This window comes from Physeter macrocephalus, chromosome 7 (assembly GCF_002837175.3).
Source record: "Physeter macrocephalus isolate SW-GA chromosome 7, ASM283717v5, whole genome shotgun sequence".
Lineage (NCBI taxonomy): Eukaryota > Metazoa > Chordata > Mammalia > Artiodactyla > Physeteridae > Physeter > Physeter macrocephalus.
In genome coordinates this window covers 108,151,294-108,167,009 of record NC_041220.1, presented here as the reverse complement: position 1 = coordinate 108,167,009, position 15,716 = coordinate 108,151,294, and the positions used below count along the sequence as shown (strand labels likewise).

Genomic DNA, 15,716 nt, shown 5'->3' with positions numbered 1-15,716 from the left:
CTCAGTATCTGCTCAATACATATTAGCTATAATGATGGTGGTAATGATGGTGATACTGATGGTATTGATGGTGATGATGGTGAGATGTTGATGGTGATGTTGATAATGATGACGATGATGGTGATATGAGTGATTATGGGGATTTTCCTTCCCATAAAGCTAAATCTTGAGATTCAGTCTTCTTTGGCCATTTATATGGGGGAGGGAGTGAAGAGCAGAGGCGTTGTGGACAGGTCAGGGGATCAGGACCTAGCTTAGGTTAGGAACAGAGGTAAATGAAGAAGGTTGAAAAGAAGAAAGTGGGACTTGTGAGTGGGCCTGCCCCAAGGAGGTAGTCTTTACCTAGGTTTGCTTATCACCTGGTATTGGAAAGTGGGAATCGCAGGAGAGAAGGGGAGAAAGGTGGTGTGATCCGCAGGGCTGGCCTGGCTTTGTCCTCTTCCTAAATACAGGCGTTCATCCCTGCAGCCGTGTTGCTAAATGAAGCTCCTGCTCCCCACACTGCCTCGACTTTTCAAATTCTCTTGGCCACGTGACTGGTCAAAAGAGGGCAAGATCTCAAGGTGGAGATTCAGAGAAGGTGGAGGTGGGAAGAGGAGGAGTGAGGTGGCTTGTCTTGGCTGTTCTACTTCCTAAAGCAGGAAAGGGAGGAAGGGAGGGAGACTCTGAGAGAATGAGTTAGTTTTGTTCCTGCTTTTTTTAGTACATTGACGCTGCCTGCCTGTAATTCTGTCCCAATATCTGTTTCTGGTTCTCATCCGTCAGATAAGTAACTTCTACCACGGCATGGGAGGTTGAGACTAAAAATGTGTTTAGAAAACCACACAGCCCCCTGGACGGCAAGTAGTGTAATGTACCGGGGAGAACACAGACTTTGGAATTAAGCAGAGCTAGCTCTGTCCCTCTTTAACTATGGACTTTGATTAACTACCTGATCTCTTTGCATCTCCATTTATCTATCAGTGGAATGGGAATAATACATCCCCTGCAGGATTGCTGAAGATTGAATGAGATAAAGCAATACCACACTTTTTCAATTTCCTGGGGCTGCCACAACAAATTATCACAAAGCTTAGAACAACAGAAATCTATTCTCTCACCGTTCTGGAGGCTCAAAGACTGAAATCAAGGTGTCGGCAGGGTCATGCTCCCTCTGAGGACTCTAGGGAAGAATCCTTCCTTGCTTCCTCCCAGCTTCAAGTGGCTCCTGGAAATGCTTCCTTGGTTGTAGCTCCATCACTCCAATCTCTGCCTCCATGGTCGCGTAGTCTTTTCTCTGTATGTGTCTGTCTCCAAATCTCCCTCACCTTATAAGGATACAGTCACTGGATTTAGGACCCACCCTAATCCAATATTACCTCATCTTACTTAACTTGACTATGTCTGCAAAGACCTCATTTCCAAATGAGGTCACATGCATAGGTACTGAGGGATAAGATTTCAGCATACTTTGGAGGACACAATTCAACCCCCTACATGCATCTAGCCCAGGGAGTGGCATATTGTAGGTGATCAAATGTCATTCATTCCCTTACCTCTCCATTCTTCTCCCTAAAGCTGTAAAATTAAAAGTGTTTGCCTTCTGTCAGTAGCAAACTCTGAAAACAAATCGCTGATCTATAGCCTTTCGTTCTCTTTAGACGCAGATGTTTTGTCTCCTTTCCATCAGTCTTTTAATGTAACCTGTTTGCACTGCTTTCCATAGTTACCCAGTGTATTGATTTTCTTCTTATCTGATAGGTACACAAATCAGAGCTTAGAAGGCTATTTCCCGTGCAGATGGAGAACTTGCATTTCAATTTGGTGCTAATCAAAATGTAAGATTTAGAATCAGGATGTTTGAGTCTGAAAACAGAACTGGTTTCCTGACCATCTCTGATAACAGCCTCTATGGACAGAGGCTGATTCATCATAGGCGAGTCATATGTGGCAACACACTTTGGTTCAGGTTCCAGTAATTGTCTGGACCGAAGCTCCTGTTCCCAACCTAACTTAGCTTTGACTGTTTGGAAGGTCAGGTTGGCCTTGTTGGTCTGTCAGAAGAATTTAACCTTAACTACAGTGTGCATTGTGACCACAGTAATGAAGAATGGGTTAGTTGTCTTCCAGCTCCTATATAATGCATTAAATGTTCCCATAATCTGCAGCCACTTTTTTACTGAAGTATAGTTGATTTACAATGTTGCGTAAGTTTCAGGTGTACAGAAAAGTGATTCAGTTATACATATATGTATTCTTTTTCATATTCTTTTCCCTTGTAAGTTATCTAAAGATACTGAGTATAGTTCCCTGTGCTATACAGTAGGATCTTGTTGAGTATTTTACATATAGTAGTGTATATATGTTAATCCCAAACTCTTAATTTATCCCTCCCCCCCCACCTTTCCCCTTTGGTAACCATGAGTTTGTTTTCTATGTCTGTGGGTTTATTTCTATTTTGTGTATAAGTTCATTTATATCATTTTCTTAGATTCCACATGTAAGTGATATCTTATGATATTTGTCTTTCTGTGTGGTTTAATTCACTTAGTATGATCATCCCTACGTCCATCCATGTTGCTGAAAATGGCATTATTTCATTCTTTTTTAGGGCCGAGTAATAGTCCATTGTATATATGTACCACATCTTCTTCATCCATTCATCTGTCGATGGACATTTAGGTTGCTTCCATGTCTTGACTATGATAAATAGTGCTGCAATGAACATTGGGGTCTGCAACCATTTTGAATTAAACTTGTCACAGGTTGGCTTCTCTGGAAGCAGATGCCAAGAGAGAATTGGGGTATAACCTGGTAACCAGTGTGCAGAAGAGTTGACATAGCTGGCCTGAGACTGCTATCCTTAGAAAGCCCTACTTACAAGGTTAGCCCTTGGCTGGCATCTGGGAACTTGGATTTGAGGACGATTCTCACCATTTACTGAACTATGGGTGGCTCACCCACCTAAACTGTTTTTATAAAGAATATATTTTATGTTGAACACCTCATTTCCGTCTGGAGTCTGGGATTTTGCTACATGCCAGGCAGAGAGTGCCTAAGTGACTAATCCCGAATAAAAACCTTGGGTACCGAGTCTCAAATGAGCTTCACTTGTGGACAGCGTTTATGCTCATTGCTGGAGGAATTAAGTGTGCCCTTTGTAGCTCTGCTGGGAGAGGACCTTGGAAGCTTGCTCCTGGTTTCCCCAGACTTTGCCCCACATGCCTTTTCCTTTTGCTGAGTTTCTTTGTATCCTTTCACTGTAATCATAGCTGTGAGAATGATTATATGCTGAGTCCTTTGTGATTATATATGAGTCTTTGTGAATCGTCTAACCTGGGGGTGGTCATGGGGTTCCCCCAACACAATCAGATCACCTGTGAAGGGGAGGAGGAGGAAGCAGGTTTGCGCAGAGGAAGAAGTCAAGTGTGATCCAGGCTGACAAAGCTTCACCTGGCAGAGAGCTGTGGGGCTAGTGTTGTCACCTGTCTGAGCATCCCTCATCAGGCTAAATGGCTGGCCATTATGCCTCTGCCTTGTTCTGTTACCAGATGTCAGCATGACCTAGGTGAGGTGGCTCTCTGCAGCTGATCTAGACCATGAAGTGGGAGGTCTACTGACCACACTGCCTGTAGCTGGACACCTAGTCCTTCCTTGAAGGGAGATCTGGGTGGTGCATCTCCTTGTCTACCAAACTTACCTTTAGAACTCATTATTATCATTTTTTGTCTCCTGATTATGCAAGTAATACATGCCCATTATAGAAAACACAGAAACATAAAGAGAAAACTCATCAAGTAATTACGCTCAACAAAATTCTGGAATATTTTCTTCATAGGTTCCATATGTATATGGGTGCATATATATTATTTTTATTTTAATGTAATTGGAATTTTTATGTATATACAGCTTTGTGTCTTCTTTTAAAATGTTATACTAGGATATAGACATTTTTTATATTACTAAAAATTCAGCACACAAAAGTCAGTTGCTTTTATATACATACACAATGAGCAATCCAAAAAGGAAATTAAGAAAACAATTTAATTTACAGTAGCATCAAAAAGAATAAAATACTTAGGAATAAGCTTAACCAAGAGGTGAAAGACTTGTACACTGAAAGCTACAAAACACTGCTGAGAGAAAATTAAAGAAGACCAGTAAGTGGAAAATCATCCCTTGTCCATAGACTGGAAGACTTCATATTGTTATGATCTACAGGTGCAGTGCAATCTCTGTCAAAATTCCAATGGCATTTTTTTGTAGAAATAGAAAGAAAACCCATCCTAACATTCATATGAAATCTCAAAGGAACCCAAATAGCCAAGACAATCTTGAAAAAGAACAAAGTTAGAAGTCTCACACTTCCTGATTTCAAAACTTATTACAGAGCTGCAATAATCAAAGCAGTGTGGTAATGTCATGAAGACAGACATACAGACCAATGAAAAGAATAGAGAGCCCAGGAAAAAAACCCCTCACATCTATAATAAAATGGTTTTCAACAAGAGTGCCAAGACTATTCAATGGGGAAAGGATAGTCATTTCAATAAATGATGTTGGGGAAACTGGATATCCAAAATAAAATTGGGGTCCAAAATAAAGTTGGACCCCTACCTTATACCATGTACAAAAATTAACTCATAGAGCATCAAAGACTTAAATGTAAGACCTAAAACTATAAAGCTCTCAGAAGCAAACATGTGGGAAAGCTTCATAACATTGCATTTGGCAGTGATTTCTCAGATATGACCCAAGAGCACAGGAAACAAAAGAAAAAAAACAGATAAATTGTACTACATCAAAATTAACAACTTCTGTGCACCAAAGGACACAATCAACAGAGTGAAGGGCAGCTCACAGAATGGGGGAAAATATATGCAAATCATTTATCTGAAAAAAGGTTAATATCTATACCACATAAAGAAATCCTATGTCTTAGTCTGGGCTGCTATAACAAAGTGTCATAGACTGAATGGCTTATACAACCCACATTTATTTCTCACAGTTCTTTAGGCTGGGAAGTCCAAGGTCATAGTATATATGCCAGTGGATATGGTATCTGGTGAGAACCCATTTCCTGGTTTGTAGATGGCCACCTTCTCATTGAATCCCCCTTTGGCAGAGAGCAGAAAGAGCTCTGGTCCATTTGTCTCTTTATAAGGACAACATTTACCTCCCAAAGGCCCCATCTCCTAATACCATCACAAGGGTGGTTAGAATTTCAACATATGAATTTTGGGAATACACACAAACATTCAGTCCCTGATGTCCTACAACTCAATAACAATAATAACCAAACAACCAGATTAAAAAATTGGCAAGGGACTTGAATAGACATTTCTCCAAAGAAGATATACAAATAGCCAGTGAACACATGAAAATATGCTGACCATCACTAGTCATTAGGGGAATGCAAATCACCTCACGCCTGTTATTGTGGCTTTTATTTAAAAAAACAGAAAATAACAAGTGTTGACAAGAATGTGGAATAATTGGAACCCTTGTGCACTGTTGAAGGGAATAAAAATATGCAGCCTTTATGGAAGACAGTATGGTCATTCCTTAAAAAAATTAAAAATAGAATTATCATATGACCCAGCAATTCCACATCTGGGTATATCCCCAAAAGAATTGAAAGCAGGGTCTTGAAAAGATTGGTATACTCATGTTTATAGCAGCATTATTCACAAGAGCTAAAAGATGGAAACAACCCAAGTGTCTATCAATGGGTGAGTGGATAAACAGATGTGGTGTATTCATACAGTGGAATATTAGCCTTAAAAAGAAAGGAAATTCTGACATATGCTACAACATAGATGAAGCTTGAGGGTGTTATGCTAAGTGAAATAAGCCACTCATAAAAAGACAAATACTGTATGGATCTACTAATATGAAGCCCCTAGAGTAATCATATTCATAGAGACAGAAAGTAGAATGGTGGTCACCAGGGGCTGGGGAAGGAGGGAATGGGGAGTTGTTTAATGAATACAGTGTTTCAGTTTTGGAAAATGAAAAAGTTCTGGAGGTGGATGGTGGAGATGGTTGTACAGCGTGGTTGTACTTAACTGTACACTTAAAAATGATTAAAATGGTAAATGTTATGTAATGTGTATTTTACTCCATTTAAAAAAATCATTCAAAATCTCCTTTTAAATGGTTAAACACTCAGAACTTAAAGCTCCTAGAAAGCAAGATCCTTCTAAGAGGTCATCCGGCACACTTATGCTAAAAGATAGTGGAGTGGCTCCTTCAGTATTCTGAGGGAAAAAGATTTTGGACCTTGAGTGATAGTCTCAGCCAAGGTAACAATCCAACAAACACAAAGTAACAATATTTTAACACGTGAGAAATAAAAATATTTTCTAAACCAATTTACTTGAGAACGCATAAATATGGAAAATACTCTATCAAACTGAAAAAAAAAAATACAAGAAAGAGGGAGGAATGGAATCCAAAAAGCAAGAAAGCAGTAAAGAGAGCTCTAATGATAGCAGTGCAGCAAGCCTAGAAAGTAGCCAGTCCTGAGTAGATCAGAATGTCAAAGACCTCTGGGAGTGATGATTTTAAGAAAAAAAAAAAAAAAAAGATGACTCCCTGCAACAGCTAATATCATTAAAGAAATGGGTGTATACCAGGAAGAAAAAAGAAAAGCAGTGAGAAACCCCAGGAAAAACAAAAAGTTACACAAGGAAGTATTGGTCCAAGTTGAAGCAACCTAAAACTATGGCATGATTTTGAAAATTGATAGTGTAAGAAAGGGCACTGCATTAAAAATATGTGGCTTTTAGGGGCTTATATTTAGTTATACAGGATTACATTCAATTACTTTATTATGCAGTGAATACATATGTCTAATCATAATAATGATATTGCCTTTAAAATTTTTTTATTTTTAGTTTTCAGAATTAACTTATAAACCACCACAAAGACTTAATTGTGGTTGCAGAATATACATACATACATGTATGTATAAAATAAACGAATTCTGGAGGGCAGAAGTGGTGAAAGGACAGGTGGAAGCAAATATGGGGCACTAGTTTCACCATGTTTCTTCTTTCTTTCTTAGTAAGAACACAAGAAATATTCTCTAAATTTAATGCCATAAAAACTGTTTCATTTTTTTAAAGTTAGACAAAGGTAGCTAACTGAATATAACCATTGAAATTGGGAGAAAGTGTAGGGAGGGTTATTTGTAGGTAACAATCCTTCAAAATTTGGGGGTAAAAATTCGTGACCTAAAATCCACACCTGTCATAGCAGGAATTCATAAATAACGTGTAATGTTGACATATCAAGAAATAAAGATGTATGCATAATTTTTAGAGCATTTAAGTTAACTAACCATTCTGGTTCACTAAACCATAGAAACTAAAACCAGTATCTATTTAAGATAGTTGCCTCTGGGAAGTGGGGTTAGAAGAGGATGCAGAAGGACACACAGGATATTTGCTTCTCTTTTTAAACCCTTGGCTTCTGTTAAAAACCTTTTTTCCCCTAGCAGGCATGCATTATTCTGCTTCTCAAAACTTGTAAAATGACTGCATGATTGGCCATTATATGGATAGAATAACTCATAGAAGCTTAAAATATTTAACCATTCTTTGTGTTGTGGAGCATTTAGGATACGTCCCATTTGTGTTCTTTTATATAATGTTCTTAAAAACAGCCTTATATATAAATAAATCTTCATGCATATTTCTGGATCAAACCAACCTGTGTATAAGCTTTTATGCCTATTTTTGAATTGTCTCCTGAGGAGTGAATCCTGGATATGAAATCACTAGGTTAAAGGGGTGAACATTTTAAGCCCCTTGTTATGGACACAGACATTTTTTCCCTTTCATTTTTGAGTATAGACATTTTGGTGAGAGCACTCCAAAGGATGAAAGTATCATAAAAATCTTAGTCTCTTTTAGTCCAGGCCTGTTTTCGAGGTCACGTTCTGAAGAAATGACCCGGTAACGGTCACCACATAGCATCTCCCTTTCTGTACCAGTGGAGTTGCCTTGGGTCACCCAACCCACAAAGGAAGGCAGGGCCAGAATCACTCACATTTAGTCAGTGAGTGCCATGGTTAGGCCCTCTTTTAGTGACTTCATTGGACTTTGTTCATGTCTCGTGTTTAATCCTCAGTACAACCTTTGGAAGGCTCTTGTCTCTGTCTTACAAGGGAAGAGGAAAGGCAAGGAGAGATGAAGTGATTTGCCCCAATGCCACACGGCCAGTAAGTAGCAGAGATGGGTCCCACACCCAGTGGTCTGAGTCTAGAGCCCAAGCTTCACTCTCTGTGCTGTTACAGGCCCTTATCTGTGAGAAGCAAGTAGGCTGGGTCAGCCCTGGTCAGTGTCCACAGGAAGAGTGTAATCACACCAGGGGAGAAAGCATCAGCATCTTATCAGCTTCTAGCATATTGCCTGGTACACAGTGGACACCCAGTACCTATTTATCGACTAAATAGATAAGCCAAACTTTACACCAAGCTCCTCTGCATTATTATTTTGTTTGATCTTCATGCTGTGAGGTATTTTTATCCCCATGTTACAGATGAGAGAACTGAGGTTTCCAGAGGTCAAATCACTTGCCCAAAGTATAGAGCTGTTTCGATAGAAGAGGCATTGTAATTCAGGCCTGTAGGATTTTTTTTTTTTTTTTTTTTTGGCTGTGTTGGGTCTTCGTTGCTGCACGCGGGCTTTCTCTAGTTGCAGCGAGCGGAGGCTACTCTTCATTGCGGTGTGCAGGCTTCTCATTGCGGTGGCTTCTCTCTTGTTGCAGAGCACGGGCTCTAGGCTGCTGGCTTCAGTAGTTGTGGCGCACAGGCTTAGTTGCTCCGCGGCATGTGGGATCTTCCCGGACCAGGACTCGAACCCGTGTCCCCTGCATTGGCAGGCAGATTCCTATCCACTGTGCCACCAGGGATGCCCCAGGCCTGTAGGATTTGAAACCAGAGCTGTTTTTATTTTGCTGAAAGTGTCTTTGGGAGAATTTAAGAAGTTAATTCTTGTGAAACCCTTAGCCTAGGGGTCCTCAAAGGGTGGGAGCTTCCCCTGGGAACTTGCTAGAAATGCCTCTTCTGGGTTCCTGCCCCAGGTCTAGTGACTCAGAATCCCCGAGGGAGGGGCCCAGCAATTTGTTTCCACAGACCTTCAGGTGATTCTGATGTGAGCTCCGACGTAGGAGCACAGCCTTAGCCCCAAGCCTGCCCCATGCTGAGTGCTTAGGAAGATGGCAGCTGCTGCTGTCTTTGGCATCACGTTCTAGATCCCAAAGAAATGGTGGAGCGAAGGGAGGAATGTGGGGTTCTAGAACTTACTGCTTCTCACAGTTGTTATTTGGTGCCAGCCACTTCTGGCCCATCAGTGGTTTCACACTGGTCCCAGGATGTCGCTGACTGGAGCCCGGAGGAAGCCTTTGAGGAGGGAGAAGTACACTGGGCGCCTTAAATGAAGCTCACGTGAACTCTCGAGCTCCCTCTGGCTGGTCATTTACTGGACTGCCTGGCAGCTAGCCTGCCTCCTGCTGTGTGATGCCTCCCCAGCCACGTGCATCCTCCAGAGTGATCCTGAAGTCCAGAGTGGGCTGCACCCCTAATGGGACGTGTTCCCAGGGTCGGGGGAGTGGACAGCTTTGAGGGAAGTTGAGGGTACCATGGATTCTTCCTCTGCCCTCTGCAAAATTCTGCCCGACTCAAAACATTTCACACATCCTTAGTGCTGCCTTAGGTTCGTTACATATTTGATTTGGGAATTTAACATTCCTGAGCGCCTGTGATGTGCCAGGCTTGGGGTGGTTGGTCCAACTGTGTGCAGGCCTCCATGCTCAGCTCCTTGAAGTGCTTGCCCCATTTAACTTGGGCCCAGAGAGGTCCGGCAATTGTCTCAAGGCAACCAGCTAATAGGTGGCAGAGCCCGGTCTAAACCCAGGTTGGTTTCACCGACCCTGTGCTTGTTCTGCTTTAACGCAGTTGTAAGTTGACTTGAAAAATGTCAAGTGTGGCCACAAACAAATCTCTCTCTCTTATCCCCATAGGTTCTACCAAACCACGGCCTCCACGCAGCAGGGTTCTTCGTGGCCTTCATCCTCTCCCTGGTGCTGACCTGGGCTGTGCTTTTCTTCATGGTTCGATATCAGTGCTTGAAGGGAAGCATGCTTACCAGACATCAGGTGGGAGTCCAAGTGCATCCTCTTCCTGGAGGGTAGTTGGTTGGTGGTAGATGTGAGGTTGAAGTTTATCCTTCAGTTCAGTCAGTCTCAACTCTGGATCGATGTCAGGACCCCCAGGGAACCGTGAGGCATGCTCATACCCAGGCCCTCCTGCACAGACTCTGACTGCTTTGTCCCGAGAGGCATGCCCATCCTTAGTAGTTTTTAAAAGCTCCCTGGATGATTCTAACAAACGACCAGGATTGGGAACCCCTGCAGTCTGACTGAATAACTGAGCGCCCACCTGTATGGCCAGCTGTGCATTCATGCCACACCCTGACTCAGGTCCTGGTCTACACGTCCCCTCTGAAAAGTCTTTGAAGACTTACTTTGTTTGTCCTCAGGGTGAAGCCCAGATGCCTTAGCATGGCTTATAAAGAAAGTCCCCTGTGGTCCAGCTTCACACCTCGACTTCCGGCTCTACCCAATGACTGCTGAGCTCTCCACACTCACCTGGATGCCTTTATAATCCTCTCTCCGCTCTTCAATGAGCAGAACTCTGACGCATCTTTTTTAAGACTCATCTCGGGCTTTGCCTCTCCTTGGAAGTCATCACTGGCCACTTCCTGGCTAAGCTGGGGACTCTCTCTCTGGGTTCCCGCACTAGCTTTTGGACCACCCTACCCAGCATTTATCCCCACCTGGGAACTCCTCAGTCTCTGTTTTCCTGTCTTGGCCTGGGTTCCCACAGAAGCACATCCTGAGACTAGGATACAAATGCAAACAGTTTATATGGGAAGTGGTCCCAGGAGGTAATGGTAGGGGGTGGGGAAGTGAGGCGGGAAGGGAAGGCAGGTAGTCAAGCTACCACTGTGGGCACCTGGGGCTTTATCCCACCCGGGATAAAGCCTGAGGGGAGAAGGAGCCGGGGTATTTAGCCATCAAATCCCATTGGTCATTGGTTGAGGACAAGGGGGTGAGGGGGCCAGGACAAAGGGTAACGTTATTTCCCTGGCATGGGCTCTGAAGGCCAGCAGGAGCCTTCAGGGGAGGAAGCATAGGTGTTGGCTGGTGGATCTTGGGCTAAAAGGCACTGGACGGCAAGGGCGAGGGGACATGGATGAAGCATGGATGCTGGCTGCTATAATCCCCATTGCCTGGTACAGAGCCTGGCGCTTAGAAGGCACTCAGTAAACGTGTGAAGGAATGAATGAGCCCCCAGCCAGAGGCTGGGCAGACAGAGGAAGGAAAGCAGGGCACAGTCCTAGGGCGAGAAAGCGCTGCTGGGACTGAGCACCCTGGTAGGTTGTTTGTTCCTTCAGGGCCATGGAGGCTGCAGCTGCTGTGACTCTGTCACCCAGAGGTCCAGCAACTTGAAAGGAACGTCTATCATCTTTGTCCCTCACCGTACAGTGAGGAAACTGAGGCCCGTGAAGCTAAACAGCCTGCTTCACGTGGCCGAGTGTAGGCTGGACCTGGCTTCCGAGGACTACCCTGCCGCCCTCTCTGGAGGCTGGCAGTCCTGTCCCATTGTTCATTTTGTTTCTGCTTCCTGGAGAAGAGAGTTGTTATTTCAAAGTGAGGTCAGCCCACAGTCTCCATGGCAGGCAGAAGTGAGGAAAAGAAAAATGGCCCATCTAAGAAGACATTCTACTTACTCTCCCAAAGCTGTTATCAATCAGAGAAGAACAAAACTCACCCTGCTACTTCGATGAAGGGGCAGGATTCATTTCTTGGAGATTAAAGGCTGATTGTTACAACCACGGGAGGAAAGCAAAGTGTGAATTTGATTTAAGGTCTGAAGCCTCTTATATAATTTTTTTTTTCCGGCATCACAAAACGAACTCTCTTCACATTAAAAATTTTTTTTTCCATTGTGGTAGTGACCAAGGAGACAACATGCTGTAAACAGAAGGCAGCCTTTAGAGTTAGATAGACTTTGGGTCAAAAACCAAGCAGGCTCTTTATGAGCTGTGTGAACTCAGATAATGTCAATTCATCTCTCTGAGCTGCAGTTCCATATACGTAAAGTGGGGACATCAACACTGACTTTGTGTGACGGTTCCATGGTATGACACATACAAGGCACAGGGACAGGAATCCTTAAATGTTAGTTATAATTATCATGCATTTCTTCAGAAATAATGATGATAGTGAGCAAAACAGATATATCATCTACCCAGTCGGAGGGTTGAGCTTAATTATCTCTGATGTCACTTCCATGTGACAACTCTATAGTCTGATTAGAAACCAGCCAGATCCATGATGTTGAAGTCTATCTGCCAGCTGTAATTTTCCTCTGCATGATGGTGATGGTGGTGATGATGATGGTGAAATATTTTTATTACGTCTTTATAGTTAAAAAGGTCTTTCCATCCATTGCTCTGCTTTATCCACCCAACAAGCCTGTGCAGGGCTACCAGAATTATTATCCCACTTCTTTGAGGAGAAAATGAGGCTCAAGGAAGTGCGATGTCTTGCCTGAGTCTTACCAGCTCCCAAGTGGTGGGGCCAGCTAGGTTCTCTGACTGCAGATCCCCGCCTTCCCTCATGACTTTTCCAGCATGTGACATTCACAAGAAGGCCTACTCAATTACGGTTTCTGAAATTCTCCTGAAGGTTCAGCATCATGACAGCAAGCTGGAGCGCTCCCAGTTCACCTCAGCTGATGGTGTGAATGAAGATCTCGCTCTAAATGACCAAATGATAGACATTCTGTCTTCAGAGGACCCCGGGAGCATGCTTCAAGCCTTAGAAGAGTAAGAATTCTAAGTCACATTATACTTCCATGGATATGATGAATGTTTGACCTATAGCAGCATGAGAGCAAACACTGAGTGTATTTCATTCATTAATTCATCCTGTTAATCATTAATTTGTCATTCAGTAGTCATAATCAAACAACTGCCATGCCCTGAACACTATGCTTGGTATTTGAGAAAAGAGATAAGACATAGGTTGAGCTGTGAGGCAGTCTGACCTAGTGGGAAGACAAACACAGAAACAGAAGTGACCATAAAAGTTTGATGAGTACCATGCTCAGATCGGGGCTAGCTGAGCCCAGAAGAAAAAGTAATTACCTCTGAGCGGGTCATGGAGCTGCTTCCCAGAGGAAGAGATATTTTAACTGATTCTTGAAGCACGGGCAGAAGTTTTTCAAGAAGATGAAGGGAGGAGAGGCTTTTCAGGCAGAGGAAAGAGAGGACAGATGCCAAGATAGGAAGTGAACAAGATATGTACCTTTCGTGAAGTGTAAGGAGCTCAGTATGATTGACGTGTGGATTGGAGTATTGAGTAGTGTATTGAAGGAGAGGAAGTAACACCTTGAGAGAGAGGCCAGACCAGGTGATGTGATTGTTGGCTAAACTGAATTCAGTTCTTTTTATTTTTTGTTTTATTTTAAATTTTTGTCTATTTATCTATCCATAATTTACTTTTAAGGACAGGACCTGAGTATCTTTATTTTATTACTTATTGAGGTAATGTTGGTTTATAACATTATATATTTCACGTGTACAACATTAAATATTTCTACTTCTGTATACCCTGCAGTATGTTCACCACCAAAAATTTAGTCTTCATCCATCACCATACAGTTGATCCCCTTTACCCATTTTGCCCTCCCCCACCATTCCTCTGTGATAACCACTGTTCTGATCTCTGTATATACGTGTTTGATTTTGTTCATTTATTTTGTGTTTTTGTTTGTTTATTTTCTATATTCCACATATGACTGAAATCATATGATATTTTCTTCCTCCACCTGACTTTTTCACTTACATAATACCCTCAAGGTCCATCTATGTTGTTGCAAATGGCAAGATTTCATCTTTTTATGGCTGAGTAATATTCCATACACATATCACATCTTTATCCATTCATCTGTTAATGGGCACTTAGGTTGTTTCCATATTTTGGCAATTGCAGTGATGCAATGAGCATAGGAGTGAAGGTATTTTTTCAAATTAATGTTTTCATATTCTTTAGATAAATACCCAGAAGTGGGATAGCTGGATTATATAGTGGTTCTATTCTTAGTTTTTTTGAGGACTCTCCATACTGTTTTCCATAATGGCTGCACCAATTTACATTCCCACCAACACTTGTTATTTCTTGCCTTTTTTTTTTTTTTTTTGCGTTACGCGGGCCTCTCACTGTTGTGGCCTCTCCCATTGCGGAGCACAGGCTCCGGACGCGCAGGCTCAGCGGCCATGGCTCACGGGCCTAGCCGCTCCGCGGCATGTGGGATCTTCCCGGACCGGGGCACGAACCCGTGTCCCCTGCATCGGCAGGCGGACTCTCAACTTTTTTTTTTTTTTTGCGTTACGCGGGCCTCTCACTGTTGTGGCCTCTCCCATTGCGGAGCACAGGCTCCGGACGCGCAGGCTCAGCGGCCATGGCTCACGGGCCTAGCCGCTCCGCGGCATGTGGGATCTTCCCGGACCGGGGCACGAACCCGTGTCCCCTGCATCGGCAGGCGGACTCTCAACCACTGCGCCACCAGGGAAGCCCTTGCCTTTTTGATAATAGTCATTCCAACAGGTGTGAGGTGATATCTCATTGTGGTTTTAATTTGCATTTCCCTAATAATTCATGCTATTGTTTTCATGTGCCTGTTGGCCATCTGTATGTCTTCTTTGAAAAAATGTCTATTCAGCTCCACCCATTTTTCAACTGGGTTGTTTTGTTGTTGAGTTGTATCTGTTCTTTATATATTTTGGATATTACTACTTATCAGATATATTGTTTACAAATATCTTCTCCCATTTGGTAGGTTGTCTTTTGGTTTTGCTGATAGTTTCATTTCCTTTGCTGTGCAGAATCTTTTTAGTTTGATGTAGTCCCATTTGTTTATTTTTGCTTTTGATTCCTTTGCCTGAGGAGACATATCTGGAAAGATATTGTTAAGACCCATGACCAAGAGCGTACCACCTGTGTTTTCTTCTAGGAGTTTTATGGTTTCAGGTTTTACATTTAAGTCTTCAATCCATTTTGAATTGACTTTGGTGTATGATATGAGAGAGTGATCTAGTTTCTTTTTTTTTGCATGTGGTTGTCCAGCTTTCCCAACACCATTTATTGAAGAGACTGTCCTTTAGCCATTGTATGTTCTTTGCTCCTTTGTTGTAAATTAATTGTCCATATATGCATGGGTTTATTTCTGGGCTCTCAATTCTGTTTCATTGATCTATGTATCTGTTTTTGTGCCAGTACCACACTGTTTTGATTACTATGGCTTTGTAATATAGTTTGAAATCAGGGTGTGTGATACCTCCAGCTTTGTTCTTTTTTCTCAGGATTGCTTTGGCTATTCAGGGTCTTTTGTGGTTCCACATAAATTTTAGAATTTTTGTTCTATTTCTGTGAAAAATGTCCTTGAGATTTTGATAGAGATTGCATTGAATCTGTAGATTACTTGAGTTAATATGGATGCTTTAACAAGGTCATTCTTCCAATCCACTAGCATGGAATATCTTTCCATTTATTTGTGCCTCCTTCAATTTCTTTCAACAGTGTTTTATAATTTTCAGTGTACATATTTTCACTTCTTTGGTTAAATTTATTCTTAGTTATTTTATATTTTTTGCTGTGAT

At 42.3% G+C, this 15,716-nt stretch overlaps 1 protein-coding gene across 1 annotated transcript in view; it reads left to right on the top strand.

Annotated features, from left to right (window-relative positions):
- Window positions 1-15,716, top strand: part of EVC2 (EvC ciliary complex subunit 2) — a 150,303-nt gene that overhangs the window by 30,645 nt on the left and 103,942 nt on the right. Inside the window, exons 8-9 of the mRNA XM_024119544.2 lie at window positions 10,009-10,143; window positions 12,742-12,881. Coding sequence (XP_023975312.1) covers window positions 10,009-10,143; window positions 12,742-12,881 — 275 coding nt within the window. The remainder of the gene's footprint in view (window positions 1-10,008; window positions 10,144-12,741; window positions 12,882-15,716) is intronic.